We start from the raw sequence: 20312 nt of genomic DNA, 5'->3' as shown, positions 1-20312 counted from the left end.
GTTAAATAATCCTTTCAAACAGTAAAAGTTGAAGCACAATATCTAATGAAAATATAGGATCCCAATGCTTTTTTTCGTATACGTGGCAGATATTATGGTGTTCCCACCGCTCAGGGGCACATCGCTCACCCCAAGGCGTATATCTATATGTGAGGCAGTCAAGATCAGTGCAATTTTAGGGATCCCTGGCAGAATTTTGTAGGCGGCCCAATTGTTTTGCCAGTCAAGGGGCCAGGGGAAGGTTGCTGTTAGGGATCTAGTGAAGTTTGGGACAGTGCAATGCAACAGGAAGGTGAAAGGTGACAGCAGGGACAAGGGGTTTCCACAGAAGAGGTGAAACATTTACAAGTAAGTACCTGAAGGCTGGGAAGGAAGGGAGGATAGAAGCTGAGGACTGGAGAAGGCAGGAACAGGCTGTGATCAGGAAACTGAAAGTCTGTAAAGAGAAACTATAAGATAAGATAAATACTACTACATAAGGGTACAGGGGAGACAACATACAAACTATCATAAATGATAGTTAGTATGCTCCTTGGATGATGATCTCTCTGCAAAGTGAAACGATCTTACACAAAAGCAAGGAGCAGATAAATGTTCAGAATTAGGGGAGACACCCAGCAGAGACAGAGCATCCTTGGAGACTAACTAGCACCCTTGGAAGCAATTACAATCAAGATGATAATATAAACACACAAAAAGATAAAAGAATGCAGTAGATGGAAGACAGAAACAGGAACTGGACTCAGGGAAAAGGAGGGGTGGAATCAAGGTCAGGTTTGGGATTGGAATACACAGAACAGAAGACAAGAGGTTTACATGTAACAGGACAGATGAGGAAGAGGGCAGACACAACTGGGAACAATGACTGGCACAGAAAGACACAGACAGAAAAATAACAGGTAGACACTGAATAGAAAGGTAAACCTTTGAAGCAGCAGGGATGCGACCGAGCATGAGGAGACTCAACAACCATGTGAGTTGCGAGCCGCTCTACTGTAGTCTCACTGGACTGAAATAGCAGGAGTTTCAGGAGAACAGCACATGTGCAGAGAGAGAGTCAGGGACAAGGAATAAAACAGGTGGAAGTAATCCGGGAACCACCAATGAAGGGAAGGCTGAACTGGGAAATGGAAAGGGAAAGATGAGCAAAACCAGAAGTCACAAGACAGGAAAGCCAGGATAAGAGTATGATAGAAAACAAGAGAGTGAAATGTCCTGAAGGCAGGTATAAAATGGTCAGAAAGGCTGTAGGATCCAGAACTCAAGACTGCGAATAGAGCATCACCACTGGACGTGATTGAGGCAGGATTTGGATATAGTAAGGACTGCAAGAACCATGATGCATTGGGAAAATACTGCAGATGCATGGACTGGGATGTGATGTGGCGCCCAGAGTCTAAGGTATTGTAAAGAGTTCTATTATATTCTGGTGTAACATCTGAACCCCGTATAGCCCTTGCGAGATCCACCTGATGGAAGGATCACGCAATCCTTAAGCGTGTTAGGAAATAGGATTTCTGAACAAATGACCAATACAATGAACATCATTGGAAATAGTAAAATGAACTTAAAAGGGCCAGGACTACATCTGAAGTCATTTCTTTCTAATATTTAGAGTGACACTGAACAGAAATTCCAGAAATTCTTAATAGATTTCAATAACAGATGTTGACATGTCAAAACGCAATAGACAGGAAACCGTCCTGTACATGCTATGGAGTTTCACATCGATAAATCAATATGATGCAAATATATCTCTGCCATGTCCATTTCTATTTAGGAGACATTTTTGCAAGGAGCACTCTGTTCTTGACAATAATAAGTATTTGATTTTATTTTGTCTTTAATCTTTTTCCAATCCTTTTTTATTGCTTTTCTTTAACAAATAGGTTGCCTTTGAAGACTAAGGCCTAACTGCACATGGCCTGTTAAATTGCCATTCCTACACATACACCTGTTTAAGATTATCAGGTGTGATAATGTTCGCACCCTTTGTTAAATTTCAGCAGGTCAAACATGCTGGAATTTAACAAGGGGAAAAGACCCCCTGTTCTGGCCCTTGCGGATTTTATTGAGGTAAGCAACAAACTACACAAATAATACCCGAAAAGTCAAAGTAGGCGATACTTATCGAATCTGACAATTTCTGAACACCTGTGTGCCAGATTTTATTTGTTGTCAAATTTATCACGTCCGATAAGGTCCACTGGTAATGCCACCTTGCTAGACGTCAACCTTATAGTGTGACCAAACTCTACAAAACTCATCACAAAGACCATTATATTTAAATAACAAGGAGTCAGCAGAAGGGGGAAATATTGGTAGACATATACACACCAATTCCTTGCAAGACCAAAAGTGAAAATTTCAGTGACTGTAATAAGAAATTCCTGAAAGAATATCCTAATAGTCAGTCTCCGAGCCAATGCCTAAAAAGGTGGACATAGAAGAAACCAGGTATACGTAGAATGAATTCAGTGTTCATTGAACAGCAAACAAGAGGAAGAAACTCTTTCTGACTGTAGGAGGGAATTCAGGAAGGAGCCCAAAACAACTAAGTATCAGAGGGAACGATTCCCTAGCTAGAGAGCAGAGTGCAAATAAGAATGTACGCATACATCACAAGCACATTGCATAATACTGGCACTACTCACTGAGTTTCCTGCAAAATGGGGGAAATAATACGCTGAAAATTGTCTAAGGGCTTTATTACGTTGTCGGGCTGACCAACCTCTAGTCGGCGGTACTAACACCGCTATCACAATGCGACTGCACATGGTGTGGTCGCATACTCCAATTTCTCTATGGTAAAGTGTGCTGCGGTTGAAAACTGGCTGTAGCACAAGATCACATAGAGAAATTGGAGTTTCTGTTAATTCCTGCACCATGTAGCTGGTGCAGGGATTAACAGAGGGGCACCATTGGTGCCCACTGAGCTCCCAACCGCAGGGTGAAGGGGGCCCTGCTAGGGGTTCTCAATGCCGCTTTCCAACAGGCTGCCCATGTCGGAAAGCCTGGCATGGAAAGCCTGTCAGAAACCGCCATCGTAATCCTGACGGCAGAAATGCCGTCCATAGCGATTACGGTGTGCCCTCCGACGGAATGACCGGCTGTTTTCACTTTCGACCGCCAGCACTGGAATGGGGCGGTCGGAGGTGAAACTGATGATGTGACTCGGAAAGCTTTCAACCTGTGGTCAGAGGTTTTCCGAGTCACATCGTAATGACGCCCTAGGTGTTTTCTGTTACTGTTGTCTCCCACCTCAAGAGGACATGATAATGGGTGTAAAACTCTCCAGTAACTTTCTGAAATAAACAATGCGCAGAGGTAAACCTGATATTATATGAATCCCTAACATGACACTGATTTTTCTTTCCCTTCTTCAGTGTTCTAAAATTGCTGTTAGGAAGTGTGAACACTCAACAACTCAACATAAAATAAATACTCCTGACTCAAATTATGATGCAGGTCAATTTTTGCTGGTGTAGTGAAGGACTGATGGTAAAAAAAGAGAGGCTGGATCCTGACTTGAGATTTAAGAGACCTGGGCTACCAGCAGGTTTTTTATTGTGCTATATTACATGGGTAGTTCTAGAAAAACATCAATTATGGTGCCTTCATAGTCTACCAAGCAATTCAGTTCACTCGATAACACATTGTGGGGCCAATACTGAGCTGGACGGTGCAGGGATGCTAAATTGGACAGAAATTGCATGCCTACTCCGTGCAAATATGAGTTATTGTCCACAGAATGCGGAATACCCATGCAAACCCAGAATTTCCGGAGACTTTTCTGCATGTGTGTTTCCAATTGTGTGGACAATCTGCTTCCATTTACCACCTGCCAACAGCAGCTAAAATCAGGTCTGGTGTTCCCACTCCTGGCAATTAAGGTTCAGTGCACTTCGGATGATGCAGGGCATTACTGCACCCAGAAATCCTGTGGAACCCGACCTATATCAGACCCAAGATGTTTGCCTCCACTTGTTCATAGACAGACCTAAACATTTTTTTCTGAATAAATTGAGAGGAAGAAGGAAGTAAAAATGGCTAATCTTCCAAAATCTGGAGAGGGTGTGGCTTAATAGCTAGAAGAGTCGACCTGGAAGCTGGGGAACCAGGCTCGAGTCTCGGCAGGGACGCTCAACATCCTGTAATTCTGGGCAAATCACTTAATCTCCCCTTGCCTAACAAAATTAATGTATCCATCTGTAATGCAACAGGTGCTCATGTACAGCGCTTTGATACCTTCGGGTCGAGTTTGTGCTATATAAAAATAAAAAAGAAAAGAAAATGCTTCCAGGTGAAGCAGTACATTAAGCAAGACATTTTTATCAACAGAGAACCCTGCAACCTGCAAGTCCTGGGCTACTGTTTGCCCTAGAATCAAGAGACACTCTGTGGGGAAGGGTATGCGAATATTCATTGTTGACATGAGGCAGTGACTCAGTAGGTGGTGTGTAGAGAATCATCGGAAAAAGCATCTTTTCTAAAGAAAACTGTAGTGGAAAGGTGTTTTCAGCCTGTAGTGTGTTGAAATTGTTCAGATTCACAGTGGAATACTTCCCAAAATTTTTAACAAATCCACTAGCAGGGCCTCTGCTTATTGAGGAGGAGGGCTTCTGCACTGACGCCTACCAGGGACAACTGACACAAACAAGCATTTGCAATGCAATTGGTCTCGCCTGTGGGACCTTATATCTATTTAGCTATGCAGCACATTAGCCTGGGTGTTGAAACATCTTCTGTTCCTTAACATGGAGGGAAAGTAAGCACCAATTGCGTGATATGTCAGATATGGGAATGCATGGAGAGAAATTAAGCCTTTTAGCGAGAAATGTAAAGCTCTGTTTTAATATAATATCAGGATCTTCGGTGGTCATATCACTGAAAATACAAGATTTGAAAAAAATATTATTGTCAGTGGGTGCTCACGGAAGACAATTTCTATGGACTGGAATCTAGAGAATGCTAAAGTGATTCTGGTATTGTATTGACCTCTGCTGGTCGTAAATAGAGGCAATTGCCAGAAAAATAAATAAAAATAAAAATAAAAAGTACCTCAGCAGAAAGCAAATCTGGTATTTTACTGACCTCTACTGGTCGTTCTCTAACAAGATATTTAAATGGAGGCAGTTAAACAAGCAGAAAGCAATTCTGGTACTTAACTGACCTCTACTGGTCGTTTTCTATCAAGACAGTTAAATAGAGGCAGTTAAACAGAAAAAAAGAGTCCTGAAGTGGAAACAGACAAGTCCTAGGGCTGATCTTCAGAGCCCACGACGTACATACAGATATAAGTATAAACTAAAGTATATACAAGAGGTCTCGAATGCTTGACCTAAAAAGGCATGCGAAGAAGATTACCTTGGTGAACCAGAGGAAGTCCTGCATGAGAAGGCAGGAGTAGGAGTCATCTATTTCCACCACTGGGATCTGATCCTCAGACGTTACTAGAATGTTGTCATCTTTGTAGAATATGGAGGTCAAATAGAGTCCTCTGAAACAGCAGAGAAAAAAAATACAACAATCAAATTATTTTGCCAAATTAAAGTGAGGAGGAGGGCTCTGTTTTTGAATGTCCATGTTGGGGACTTACTGTAAAAGTCTTGGATCTGAGACATATGAACCTTGTATTCCCCGACTGTAGAAAGTACATTGTGTGGTGCTTAAAATGTCGGGTTTGTGCTTGTCAGAAACTACAGGTGCAATCCACAGCCAGAACTTCAGTTGAAGTTTCTCACAAGGACGTCGTCAAATTCCATGCCTAGGTTTATTTGTAAGCAATAATAATTTTTGGACGTACATTTTTGAGGGTGAATGATGTCTAAGGATGACACACCAATCAAATCTGTAAAAGTTGCCTTCTGGGCACAGAGAGTGGAGAGGGGACCTGAGATTTCACAAGTCCTCTCGTCCGCCCGGCAGGGGCACAGCTTCATAGGCGGTGTGCATGTGGTGTCTCAACCACTAATAAATTCATTCCTACATGGATATTCAGGTCCTGGTGTTATCTGTCGGTTCTGCTTGTGTCTGCGTTGTATTTCATTTGTAAAGAGCAATCTTATCAGCTTAAACGGTTGCCCTCGTAGCCATAGTAATATTTTCATTTATCCAGCCCATCTCATACAATACCCCGCATGGGAAAACAAAGGGAGTTATTTGCACAAATTAATACATGATACCTTCATAACCCACTGATGTGCTTGTCAGCCTGTTTACCGAGAAAATAAGTTGTTGCCACTTGTTTCTTTTTTTTTAATCAGCTAATTGGAAGTAGGTTCAAAGATGCAGTTAGAAGAAGGGATAATTTAGGAAAAGCTGGGACTCACACTACTCAAATGTCATTAATTAAGATACACCCCTAGTACCAGGTTAAGATTATCTCTCAGGCTGTAAAATAGGAAGATATACGCTAAATACATTACATTTTGTTGAAGGTTCCTAGTTCCTGTATCTAGAAGGACTTGCACTCAGATTCAATACCAAAGATGTATTTCACCGTGACGCGTTTCGTCAGTTAAACTGACTTGATCAAAGCTGTGATCATATAGAAGATGGGTGGTGGCAGCAGTGAATTAATAATGAGTAAATAAATAATTTGTGATATGCATAATTCAAAAAAAGTTGATATGGTGTTAGGAAAGAGGGTGTATCAATAAAGAATATCTTGCATTGTGGTTGAGTCACTATAGCTTATGCTGTTGACAGAGTTATGATTTGGCAATAAGCCCACTGGAGGGCTTTATCATATTGACCTTAGGGATTGAATTGACCCACTGGAGGGTATGAGTAAATTAAGAATTATGTTGCAATATATTTATGCGCTATTTCATTTCTGACAGGAACTGACATGCCAGAATTCATCAGTATGAATTGAATGATACCACAGCTAGATCGTATGAGGTATTGACAGAAAGCATTAACTGCCTTAACAAAGAAATATTTTATGTGGAAATCACCAGATTAAAACAAATGCACTACATATCCCACAATTCTTATCTGCAACAAACAAGGAAGTGATGTCACAATGTAATCTTTTCTCACTTTATTTAAACTACACTTTGCAAAAAAATGCGGTTCTAAGCAGTCTCGTAAGCAAGGTCTCCATAGAGACCGAAACGCGTCAAGTTGTGCTGCTGGCTGGGCTGTTATGAAATCAAATAACCTGAACTGCACGGAGTGTGTGGACTTCGCTTATTGAAAATCCGAGAGTGCGCGAGGAATGCCCGTTGGGAAATTGTATGGATTTATAACACGGCGTGGCTCTGCCGTACTTCAGACGCACCGCTCCAGAGCGCCCGGCAGCCTGAAAGAGGGCCACTTTGGAAAAAAAAAGAAATATATATATAATATAAATATATATATATATATATATATATATATATATATATATATATATATATATATACTTATGTGTATCCAACAATAGTTCGGAATAAGATGATCACTCAGGAGATGTTTCAAAGTGGTGGATGTATTAAATCCAGTTACGCGTTTCGACTGTCATGCAGTCTTGCTCACATCTATATCTTAATATACTTATGTGTGTATATACACACATGCATATATATATATATTTATATATATATATATATATATATATACACACACTTACCAGTATATAAGTGCCTTCACGATACCTTGGTAGCCGATACGTTCGTCATATTTTGTCAGCACAATATTAAAAACCCTGTAGTGTGGTAGAGGCTCTAAAAGACTCCAATGCAATTTTTTAAATCAAATATTGACAGCAAAAAAAGACAATGACTACCCGACCACCACCCAATCCTAACTTGCTGTATGCAGGAGCAAGAAAGCCCAATGTCTGCCTTCAGAGTAATAATAGTTGCAGTAAATCTAAGGAAGCTATCTAAAGGTAGACAGTATCAGAAAAGTACACACTTAAAGACACTACTCGGGTATTCTGCTGAGAGGTTTTGTGAGTGTTTTTTTCCTACCTTTTGAGGCCTTTCAGAAATTTGCTGCTGGGATGAAAGAGATGCTTGAGGCTCTTGGACACCGAATGCTTTCTACTCTGTGGCTGGTTCTTAAACGGCTCTGAGAAAATTGAAAAGGGCAAAAAACATATGAGAATGCACCAAAATACTGTCTTTCTTCTCAAGTCCTCAAACAGTACATGATGCCTCAAATTTAAATGAGCAATTACATTATTGCACTGTTCATTAAACACCTTGGGGCAGATTTACAAGAAACTGACGCATCTGTGCCAGCCTACGATACCCTTGCGCCACCATGGATGCGCCCTATTTACAATACAGTTTAGAAGGGGTGGGTTACCCAATATAGCCTTGCGAGCTTGGGCTATAGTTTGATACAATAAAGATGCCTACAAGGGAATTCTTTTGAAGATTAAATCACAGGTGATTGATCGCGAAGACTTTTGTGCTTCTGATCAACTAAATTAAATTAATACCTGCTGTTATTATTATTTGTCTCATTAGTATGGACACAGTAATCAAAATACTCGAGAAGAAGAAAAGCTACACGGGTGTTATGTTTGTTAAACAATATCACTTTATATATATTTGTTTTAAAAGGGTACTGTTACAATAGGAAATTTATTAAAAACAAATGGAATAGAAATAAATGAATTGTTCTTCAGATCCACTTGCGCTGTAGTCCACTCTTAATGAATTAATAACAATGAATCTTACACAACCTAGAACAATGATTCAATTGTCTGAATTGTTTCAACTTAAAAGATATGGACAAAAAAGTCGACGTTTCGGCCTTGTAGTTGACTTGACTTGACTTGTAGACTACGCCACGATTGAGATAGTTTCGAATAATCTAGATTTGGAACAAATACGCTGAGGAGACGCTGATACAAAAGGCCCGCCCCATCATCTTTTCCTGCCCACATTTTTACAAGAGAAGGACTCTTTGAAGTCGCAAAACGCTGGTTCCATATTCTTTTCTTGTTTGTATGATTCTTTAAGAAAAGGGGGTCTCTACTCTCTAAAGATTGAATTGTCCTGAGGATGGCCTTAAGGAAATAACAACTACAAGGCCGAAACGTCGACTTTTTTGTCCATATCTTTTAAGTTGAAACAATTCAGACAATTGAATCATTGTTCTAGGTTGTGTAAGATTCATTGTTATTTATTCTTTAAGAGTGGACTACAGCGCAAGTGGATCTGAAGAACAATTCATTTATATCTATTTACAATACGGCGCACCATGGCGCAAGGATTGACAGATGCGTCACAAATTCTGACGCATCTATTTGCCCAAAAGATACGCATTGCTGGAGTCATGTCGCAAGCACAATGCAACTCCAGCTATGCATGGGGAGACCTATACTCATTATACTGTGTCACTCCTTATGCCTGCTTCAAGCAGGCGTAAGGTTTTGATGCAGTGGCAACCTAGAAGTGGTTCAGTGAAATCTTGTCTATTTCACAGCAACACTTCTACGAGGCTTTCCTATGTTGGAACAGCCACCCTGCATACATCATACCAGATGCAGGTATAATGTGACTCAGGGTTTTACAACGTGACGCACTCTCAAAATATAAGCTTTATTCTCCCTAGATGCATCACGTTATAAATTGGGCACATTGTTTACGCAGCCGCTGCGCCACAAAAGTGATGCAATGGCAGTGCAAAAGTGTCATAAGGGGCTTGTAAATCTTCACCCTTGTGCTTTCTTTCTACCTTTTCTTTTTCTTTTGCTTCTGTTACAATTGCACTATGAAATGATTTGTTTTAATGTAAAACTTAAGAATATAGTTTGGTCTCTCTGGTAAAGAGGTATATGTCACGCTTCCAACTGAAGTCTCCCTTTAGGTAAAGGGAAACTCCAGGGCAAACCGAAAGAGCAAAGTGCTAGCTATGAACAGTTCCCTTGCTCCCAAAGCTCACACAAGTGCAAGTAAAGGGGCAGCATAATACTTCACAGACTAAAGAGTTGGTCACAATAGTTTACAAATAGAACCAGAAGCTGTAAGCTACACATTCTAAGTTGGCCTTGAAGCCACACCTTCTGGACTTACCATGACACACACACTGCTGGTGTGCTGCCTTCACCTGACAAAGAAGGTGGTCCAATGCCTCAGCTTGTCCTCTTCGCCGCGGAGCTCTCCCATCGTACTCTCGCCAGTCTGGGTATGGGGTAACGGACACAAAAGATCAAAGATATAGTTTGTGTATGCATCAAAGTATATACTACTCACATCATTACATTTTTATCTTGTGTTTGTCCCTTCAATGGATCACATCCTCTTTACAACGTCTTTTGATTGGCAGGTTCTTATGCTTTCACTGCCTGCATTTCAGCACTATTTCATATTTTAGATTAACCACTCCAGAAAAGTGCATGTGTTTTCCAGTTGCCTTCCTCTTGTACTTCTCTTTCCTGTAATCAGTGTTACTCACTGTCACATTGTGTGCTTCTCTCCACCCCCTCCATGTTGCACACACTCTTGTTCTCCCACTTTCCTTTCTTGCCGGTGTACTTTTCGCCACCTGCTTAACGTTCCTTTTTTTCATCCATTTGCTCCCCAGTGCTCTCTGTCATCTGCTTTTCCCCCACACATATCCTCTATGTTGCTTCCCCCAACTCACACTGCTGTATTGCTCCTGTCCTGTGTTGCTGTTTATCGCTTCCGTGCCCACCCATGCTGATCCCGCTTCCCTCTCTTACTGTGTACCTTCTGTCACCCCTCATTGCCACTTCCTTTAAACACAAGCATTTTCAATGCAATAGGTCTCGCATTTGGAGCGTTTAAGCTATTGGCATTGTAAATCACAATGCCTTTTATTTATGTGTTTTCAAAAGCAACACATATAATAGGCACTATTATTTTAACGCTAGTAGCTCAAACTCTCGCAAATGCGAGACCACTTTAATGGTGGTGCGCTTCTTTCTTTAGACGCAGCTCTCGTATTCAGGTTACAGTGAGCAGTTCTAAAGAAAGGTAAGCAGCCAACATTAAAGTGAATGCAAGTATGGGGCGCTTTCACCCAAAGTTAAAAAAAAACCTGAATTTAGAAAAGTTCTGTAGCGAGGCAGCTAAAGTGAAAGTGGCCTGTACTGTTAATTAAATAAAAAGTAAGTGTGCCCGCTAATGTGCAAGCAGCCGCACTGTTAAATAAATAATTAAATAAGCGCAGCAGCTAAAGTGAAAGCGGACCGCTACGTAAATTAAATTATTAAATAAGTGCGGCCGCTATAGTTACAACGGACTACGCTGTAATTTAAATAAAAGCGTACGGCGTGCTGTGATGTCGTGGGTGGAATAGGGGAACATCATTAAACAAAATAGTGTTCACCGACTTATAAAGCAGACCGTGTAACGACACAAGTAAAAAGTCCAGTCGTTATGGGAAGTTACAAACACAGACAAAGCGGTATCAAGGAGGGACTAATAAGCCTATTTACAAATGCAAAGCAACAATTTCCCAAGGACAGTAGCAGGAGGCTATTGAAAAGATGGACGTGAAATGGGTGGAGCTTCTATGCCTAACCTAAATACCGCATGCTTCGCAGAGCAGTGCATAATCTGCCCAGGCTCGACTTAAAAATGGAGTGTGTAGCACCTCTAGTAATATGGGACTGGCTCAGGGCTTCAGAGCTTTTCGCATGTACGACTGCCATGCTACAGATGTACTCTTTCAAATATAGCAGGGCACAGCTGGAAATTCATTTTTGTTTCCATAAGTGGCTGGCTTAGAATGTGCCACGTGAATAAGTATTTTTTTTCGCTCAAAATGGGCTCCACTGGAGACTGACACCGGTGCCGATATCCTGTGCTCTCTCGGGTTCAAGGACTATAAATTACACCAGTGAAGGAAATAATTCCCTACATGCAAAAAAGCAAGGGAAAAATCCACAGCTAAAACCAACCCTCTCTCGTCTGAGTGAGAGGTTCTAAGCTGAGATACATCATGCCTGCCAATTTACAAATTAATGCCACCATGTGAGAAGGGGGTGAGGCCTTGAAGGGGGCGGGGCCTCATGCTGAGTGCTACCTAAGAGGCACTCTGCCTCTCACTAAGCCACCCCCCACCCTTGAGCCTCCCAGACAAATAAAAGCAAACGGGGATCGAGGCTGACGCAGATGTTCTGGGTTGTTTTCACACCTTTTAATGGATGGCGGCTGCTTACAGCCTCCAAAAATGAGCTGAAAATCCACTGTTTACAGCTCGTTTTTCCTGCCACCGTGTGATTTCGGTTCCTCACCGGGTGATCGGGGGAAAAGAGACGATATTGTGTGACGCACGGTGGCACCGTGTGAGTTGGCAGATATGATGCACTTAGATCATTATGAGATTCATTGCCGAAGAGTGGCACAAGAAGGGTACAAAGTTCCCCGATGTGAGTAGGAAAATGAATCTAGCGTAAAGAGAGAGGAAAAAAGGAAAAAAGGGCGGGGAATTTCCCTTTTCGGAACTAAAACCCTCACACACCCAGCAAGCTAGGTGTCATGCTTCATCATATGGGTTCTGCTCCTCGTCAGACTGGCGCTGCAATGTCTGACGGGCACCCGCAAAGGGGCTCTTTATCAGAGATCTTTTGTTCCTGCCATATTTTGCATGCGTGTAAGAGGGGAAGATAAACGCGGGTGAATGTGTAGTCATGAAGTGAGTGCCGAAGATACATATTGCAAAGTTGACTTCTCGCTCACATATCCTCTTTAGGTTTGATGGTGGACTCCTGAATGCAGCCCTAGGACCCCTTCACCCACCACTAGTTTACACCATACGTCAGTCATTTATGTAGCGTGTATTCTGGCACTCGCCCAACCTGATGAGCTTAGAGTCAATGTACCTTCCAGCCCTACTCTTGAGGATTCTATCACAGACAGGAGTTTGGTTTGTTATGATGTGGCATCAGAGGTGTTCATGTTGCTCTTTTACTCCTTACACAGTGCATGTTTTAGTCGTTGATTGGTATAATTATTGTGTTTTGGGCATTGTAATAATGTGTGATGGTGTGACTGGAGGTTTCCCTAAATTGGGTGGGAGATGTGTGTGTTATCTGACATCATGTAGCACAGTAAGTAGAAGGTAGGTGAGTGAAATGAAGTTAGTGGACGATGTTGGGTAATCCTGATGGCCATATATTAAAATGCGTTGACTGGGTGTTAACTTTTTCTGTTGTCGATTGCGATGTGACTTTTACAGCAGATGAGTGGTGTCAGTACGTGTGTGGCTTTTACAGAAGTTAAGTAATGCTAGTATGCATGTACAGAAGATGTGTGCTGCTGATTGGGGTGCATCTTGGGCAGCAGGCGAGTGTGTCACCAGTATGGCTTTTAAAGCAGGCAAGTGGGGTCAGTATATGTGACTTGTACAGCAGGTACTAGTGCAGCTGAGATTGGAATGTGTATTGTAAAGCGAGTGGGAGCAGTAGGTGTGTTGCTTGCACAAGCCAGTGAGTCCTTTTGAGAGAAATTTGAAACCAATTAGGGCCCACAGTCTGAGTGGTAGAATTTCACCCAGAGCAGTAACTCCAGGTGTAGGTCACTGCCATCGAGTGTCTCGAGGCCCAGAATTATATGAGACACAAACTCCAGAACACATCATTTCTGTCTTCACTGCTGCAGTTCATGATCTGCAGGCATCAGCATATTGTGGCCTCCACCTGACCACTGCTGCAGCATAGGGAAGCAGGCAATGCTCCACCCAGACAGGCTGAATCCTGTCCTAATATACCCCCACCACAAGTTACAATAGATGCCCTGCTGACACGTTCTGCCTATTCTTAGCAGGTGGAAAATAACAGAGGTTTTTCCCGGATTGGGGAAACATGCATGTAAAAGTACCCAGCATTTCTGAATCGCAGCAGTTATTCCCCATTCTGATTGCCTGAATTTTTTGTGTGATTCCATCTCCTTGTAACTCCTGCACCAAATCCCGGCAGTTTCATCGTGAGCGTTAAGGTACATCTGGGTTGTGTTGAATGTATATGTGGTATTCTGTCTAACATGTCCTGTGGGACACTTTCTGAGTTTATTTGTGGCTAGTACACATGTGAGTGCAGTGATACTCAACTTTATAGCTTTTTTCTCTGCTCTGCACAGGAGCATTGTTCTTTCCTTTATTTTCTTGTACATTTTGTCTGTGATGATGATTAAGCATAGATATACTCACTTGATGGAACGGCGAAGGCTGGAACTGAAACTTGCGGTGGTCCCCAGCCTTTCATGTTGTATGCTGAGACCTGGACATAGTACGCTGTTCCCTATAATGAGAGGTAGGAATTGATAGAGAGACAAGAAATAAATTTAGTAGTTAGACCTATCACTGCCGGGTTATGTTCAAGAGCATGACCATTAGAGAAGATGAGCCTGTTGGTAGTGTCACGGCCTCATAGTATAGTTTGGAGGCTGGCAGTAGGGCTTTCCCTCCTACAAGCTTCTGAAATTCTGCCAGGAAGGAGAACTCCTCTGAGGGAATGCTGACTCCGGCTGCCAACAACTATCATCCAGATGCATATGAAAGTGGGTGCCAACGAACACCATCCAGATGCATATGACACTGGCTGCCAGCAAACAGCATCCAGATGGAGCATGCCACCATTCCCTGGCACTTTCTATGCGGCTGAGAGGGAAATCCCAGACCCTTGCGGCGGGTACTATCCCACGGGTGCTCTGTGTAAGAACAGTTGCCAGTGTGAAATAAAGAAGCTTCATTTTCATTTTGTTTACAAAAAATATGTTCTAGTTTATCAAACTTTCCTATTGCTTTTCTATAACTGGGTCTACAGCAAACATCAAAATGCACCAGCATGTATAATATTTGATCTTCCGCTAATCAGCGGCAATGTTACACTAATAAGAACCATAGCCTTGTGTGAAGGAACTGACATCGATCCCTTTACTGCAGTGATGTGTTCATGCTTCGCCATAGCTCGTAGTCAGTATGCACACATCAACTGACTCTTCAGCAGTATGCACTTCAATGCCTCCTTCACGTCTCATTATTCTTATATGCTTCCAGATGTGTTGTTTTTGTAGATTTTGATGGGTCTGTTGAAAACAAGCATTGGCAATGCCAATAGGTCTGGTGCCACTGCCAGTCTATTTGCTTTGTCGATGGTTATTTTGTTTTGTCACGGTTTTTGCAAAACTGTATTACTGCAAGAGTTGCCTTTTGCAAAACTTTAAAAAATTTGCCAAAAGCAAAACTGTTATTTGGTCTCAAAAAGCACACATTGCTATAGCTACACCAGCAGGCTAGACTATGGGAATCCCCTCTACGCCGGAATCAACAAATCTCTATTCCTCAATCTCCAGACCGTCCAGAACTCAGCAGCCAGACTCGTCCTCAGCATCCCACGACAAGACCACATTACCCAACACCTACGAGACCTCCATTGGCTCCCCATTGAACAAAGAGTGACCTTCAAGCTGCTCACACACCGGACCTCAATGAAAGAATCTCCTTTTACACCCCCAAGAGAAACCTGTGCTCCGCTGACCTAGCTTTGGCCGAAATCCCTGCATCCACAGAGCCAGAAAGGGAGGCAAATCCTTCTCCTACATCGCGGCCAAGACCTGGAACAAACTCCCCCTCAGCATCACACGGGTGAGTAGTGACCAGATCAGGAGGCCGCTCCTTCTCCCTCCTCGCAGCCTGAGCAGAGAACACCCTACCACTTCACCTCAGGCAGACATCACTCTTCATCTTCACAGGAAACCTCAAAACCTGGCTCCTCGACAGACCCCCTCCTTAATGGACTGGAAGCTGCACCTCCCCTCCTCCCCAGCGCCTTGAGACCCTTACGGGTGAGTAGTCACACTTAACAAACTTGTGATTGATTGATTACAAATTCCTGATTGATTGATCGATAGTGGACTCTAGCACTGAGGGGAACTACTTTGGGTGCAGATGTGCACTTTGTGAAAGAGCAGAATGCCATGAATCACAGTGAAGTTTACCAATGGCCAGCAATGGCCCCTACTTAAGGACGGAGAGGCCACACCCCCACACCTTTTCCCCCAACATAAAGAGAGTCTGTTAGGCTGAGGAAAGGTCAGGCTGACAGACAGAGTGTCTGTCAGCCTGACCTTTCCTCAGCCTAACAGCCTCTGTATGTTCTGGTCAGGCAGTCAGGTGCTATACATGTGATAAATGTGCATGCGACTGTCTGTCTGAGCTGAGCTTTGCCAAGCTAGAGATATCCCTGCTCCTATGGGTGCGACTCTTCAGCCTCGCACCCACTTTGAGTACCTCCCCTTCATGATGAGAGGGAGCGTCATTGAAAGCCTCGGACCTGGGAGCTCGAGTTTGAAGCCCTGAAGCGCACAGGGTTGAGTATCTATCACTCTCACTTTGTCACAAAGTGTGGTGTGGCCAGCAACTCTCACTGACCCCATCCCACTGTGTAATGAGGTAGGGACTGCCACCTCCTCTCATTAGCTGATCTATGCCCTCCTACGTCTAACCCTCCTGGAACTTCTGAGGCTACCCTCCAGAGACACAGCAGAAGTGCTGTTTTCATTTAATACTTGGCGCATGCTTGTATGTATGAACGCATGCGTATATGTGAGTAATTGAAGTGAATGGGTGTGTGTGTGTGTGTGCATCTAAATGCAGGGTGTGAGTGAGTGGGCATGTGACCCCACGCACTAACGATCCCATGCTCTACATAGTGGCCGTCACTGCCAATGGCTGAAGTGGCCTGACTGTGGCCAATGCTGTATGCTGTAGAGGCCAGAAAAAAGTGTGAATGACACAACAACAGACCAATGGATGAAGAGGGCTGGTTATAAGCCACTGTAAATATAAAAAAAAAAACTAAAAAGAGGCTGTAATGACCAGAGAAGTGTTTAGAGGCAATATGGCGTAAGTGCCATCATGACTGTTAGCCAAACGTATACCAAAGTGCGACACAGAGCACTGAGGCGTGTAGCAAAAGAGGGAAAACACAAACAGATGAATAAGTAGACCAAGATGTTGAATGGCGGCGGCCTAGTCACAAAAGCGAGGTTGACCTAGAAGTGAGCTTCAGCATGCAAGGCGACAAAGACTTGGGGAGTCAGTGCATCACAAGTGCTCTCTACCGTCTACATCTCCCATTTTAGCCTCCACGAAGTGCCAATCCCATAGCAGGCACTAGCACCGGGGGGGGGGGGGGGGGGGGGGGGGCGGCTGGCCTTCATGGCATGGGAGTAAGAGCGGGCCCCGGGCCCCGGGCCCACCTTGACACGCAGCCAAGAGGACGTGCCCCAGCCGTGGGCTCTCAGCACCGGCCCTACACCCCTGTGGAAAAGCTCGGCGGCACCATGAAAGGCCGAGTGGGGCTGAGGGGAGGGAGGGGCGCGAGCCAGCTGTCAAGCAGTGCCAGCCCGGAGTTCTCAGAAAGATAAAACTGCAGGGTGCCCCACCCCCGACCAGCCTGTGACCTTGTTCACGGTGGGGTTGAGCCCTGGGAGATAGAAGAGAGGCCGAGTGGAGCCGGCGCTCCCGCGCTGCAATTAGCTATGGAGCTGGTGAGAGGGTTTGATCTTTTCAGGTGGCGGGAGGCCAACTCCTGATTTATTGCAAGTGGGAAGCGCGGGGAGGGTGTGGGGGCACGGGGAGGATGAATCAGATTGTCAGTCGGAGGGACCTGCCTCCCGCGCTCGTGCTTTGCCCCGGTGCGGCCAGGAACATCTCGCAGGCACAGGCCTCCCTCGTTAACTGGGACGGGCCTTGCCCCCAAAGGAATCTAAAACGGCCCCATGGGAGGGAGGGGGTGAGAATCATTTGACATTTGCAGTCCCTGGAGGAAAGGGGGCGTTGAATTAATGTTTCCCATGCCGCCGCGGCGCAGGCTGTTAGCCCGTCCTGCCGGTGCCGACGCCATGTCTCCGGCCCAGCTGCTCCAAGCCCGAGCTCCGTGCCGAGGCCGCTGCAGACACCGAGGCATGGGAGCAAGACACCCGCTCGTCCCCCCGCACCCGTAACAAAGGGAAACCCCAGGGGAGGCGCTACACAACCTGGGCCCCCTCTCACAGAGCCCCATCTTCAACATGTGCCATCCTGACCCCGGGGGTGGCCGCCGCCACCCAGCCTGGTGGCAGGTGGGGTGGAAAAGTGAAGAGGGCTGACATGCAGGTGGGAAGTGTGGGGGGGGGGGGCTCCCTGTCGCATCACGCTAGTACCACGTGGGCCTCGTATTCATTAATGTATTTATTTATGAAAGGCACTTTTATATAGCGCAGACTTTACCCAAAGGTGTCAGAGCGCTTTACAATAGAACCATAAGTGAACGCAGGATGAAAGAAGGATACGTCGACTGTGCAGATAAACTACGACGATTACTCCATCACAGACGTTGCATTTGCCACGCTATTTGACATAATCGCTCACTTTTTTTTTAAACGGGCTTCTATGTTTCACCGAACATTCGTGTGCCATGTTTTATTCACATAACTGAAGCATCCTTCCCATAGGCGAACTCACCATTTTACACTTCAGAGCCAGTATGTAATTTCCATACAAAGTACTATATACACAAATTCATCATCTCATGTTGGAAGAGACAAATATTTCTAATATATACTTTAAAAAGCGATGTAACCTTCTTTCATACCTTTGCAACATATTCTACCTCTTTGTTGGAAGCTTGAAGCAAGAACGCGGAAGGTCTCTTGGAAAGCAAGGGGGTCAGAAGAAAAGCAGGACATTGTGCCTTGGCGTGCCTTACTCTAGGGTTGTGAGGGGTATCCGAGCCAGTAAGCATGCCATTACAAAAACAAAGATTATACCTATCTCTGATATTTCAACACTTTCTTCACCTGATACACCTATGAATTTACAGAAGCTATAAACTTGGCACTTACAGAAGCTATAAACTTGGACCAGCAACATAAATGCTCTGTTAGTTCCAACTAAACCACATACGTAATGCAGTGATCTGGCCCCTTCTTACACTCACTCCTACCACGTGTAATAGAGCCGACATAGCGAGTGAGCAGCCATTTATATTGTAACACACCACAATCGAACAGCCTTGAGGGGTTTGAAAAGATGAAAAGAATGCCTCAATTTTAACCAAATACAGTGTTTCTCAGGATGTCTTCTCAACTGAGTCCAAAACATCCATGGAGACATACGCCAAAAAATAAGCCCTTCCAATTGGTCCACAATCTAATGACATCCCCAAACGAAAACCTTGGGGGTGATCGTCTGATCACCATCTCACTTTCCAGTCTCAAATAAACAATGCTACACAAATACAATCCCTTGGAAAAACCCTCTCCCACCCAGTGCTTAATTTGAACTGGTGATTGAAGGTGGCACTCATTTTTGGGGTCTGGCACGTACTCTTCAGCATATTTGATCCAGAGCAAGTGGGAGAAAAGCACAAAAGGAGGAAAGGGGGAAGAAGAGAAAGACGAAAATAACTGTGGCAAAGGGAGAAAGCAGGGGTTAAAAAGAACCAAAAAGAGTGAAATAAAGGGGCAGGGAATGTCTGGTGGTGGAAGAAAGAGGCATGAGTTGGAATCCCGACATTCATCAGCACAGGCTGTGAGCTTCTGAGAAGCACTTTGTGCGCCGACACTTATTATTTTATAAAAGCACTGCTCTGATCATCCTTTTGTAGTGACATAAGCCCTCTCAGGACATTACAGCTGTATGCCTATAATGACCTACAACTTGCTGTCCCAAGGGAACATATGAAAGAGTTGATGATCACCCAAATGGATTCTGGCAATGCAGCCATGGTCATCCTGCTGCTCTCTAGCCACGGTATTGGCCATCACCTACCCAGCGAATCCACTTCAAGAGGCTTTGTGAGGTTTACAAATATGTCTCTAGCTCTGGTTGCAAAACATCTTCCAGGCACAGAATTTTAAAATATGAGACCTAGCCTCGGATTGGATTCCTGTTCTAAAGAAAACTGCTAAGGAGGCCTATGCCCTGTTCGCAAGGTGCGCTGCATTGAAATTCTCTGTTTATGCACCTGCAGCAAATTCAGTCACTCCTTCAGGCCCAGAAAACATTCTATTATATCAAACACGCTTCAAGGGTGAAGGGAGTCTCCTACCTCATTCAACTTCCATGATTTTAGCTGTTCTTGCATGCCCATCAAGGACTGCATTATGCTCCCCTGGCAGACATAATATATATTGGACTCATTCCTTGGGAATTATGGACTTGAATATCTATAGGTCCTGGTGACATATTGAATTACATAATACATGTTTTTTTAGATAACACATAATATTGCATTTTGTTGTTATTACTCCAATTTATAAATATCAGGTGGATACAAATTTGCCTCATGGTACTCAATTTATTGAACACCGAAGAAAGGATGAAAGGCAGAGTTGGCCTTGATGCGATTAGCA

The 20312-nt window shown here is 43.9% G+C and overlaps 1 protein-coding gene across 2 annotated transcripts in view; it reads right to left on the bottom strand.

The window, feature by feature from the left end:
• LOC144784313 (ankyrin repeat and fibronectin type-III domain-containing protein 1-like) overlaps positions 1–20312 on the bottom strand; it is a 2450348-nt gene that overhangs the window by 245745 nt on the left and 2184291 nt on the right. For both annotated transcript variants that reach the window (XM_078663012.1, XM_078663013.1), the window contains 4 exons: positions 14122–14212; positions 10020–10127; positions 7962–8061; positions 5368–5500 (listed from right to left, as the gene is read on the bottom strand). In XM_078663012.1, coding sequence (XP_078519138.1) covers positions 5368–5500; positions 7962–8061; positions 10020–10127; positions 14122–14212 — 432 coding nt within the window. The remainder of the gene's footprint in view (positions 1–5367; positions 5501–7961; positions 8062–10019; positions 10128–14121; positions 14213–20312) is intronic.

The sequence above is a fragment of the Lissotriton helveticus genome, chromosome 10 (assembly GCF_964261635.1).
Source record: "Lissotriton helveticus chromosome 10, aLisHel1.1, whole genome shotgun sequence".
Lineage (NCBI taxonomy): Eukaryota > Metazoa > Chordata > Amphibia > Caudata > Salamandridae > Lissotriton > Lissotriton helveticus.
This window is presented reverse-complemented; position numbering and strand designations above follow the sequence as displayed.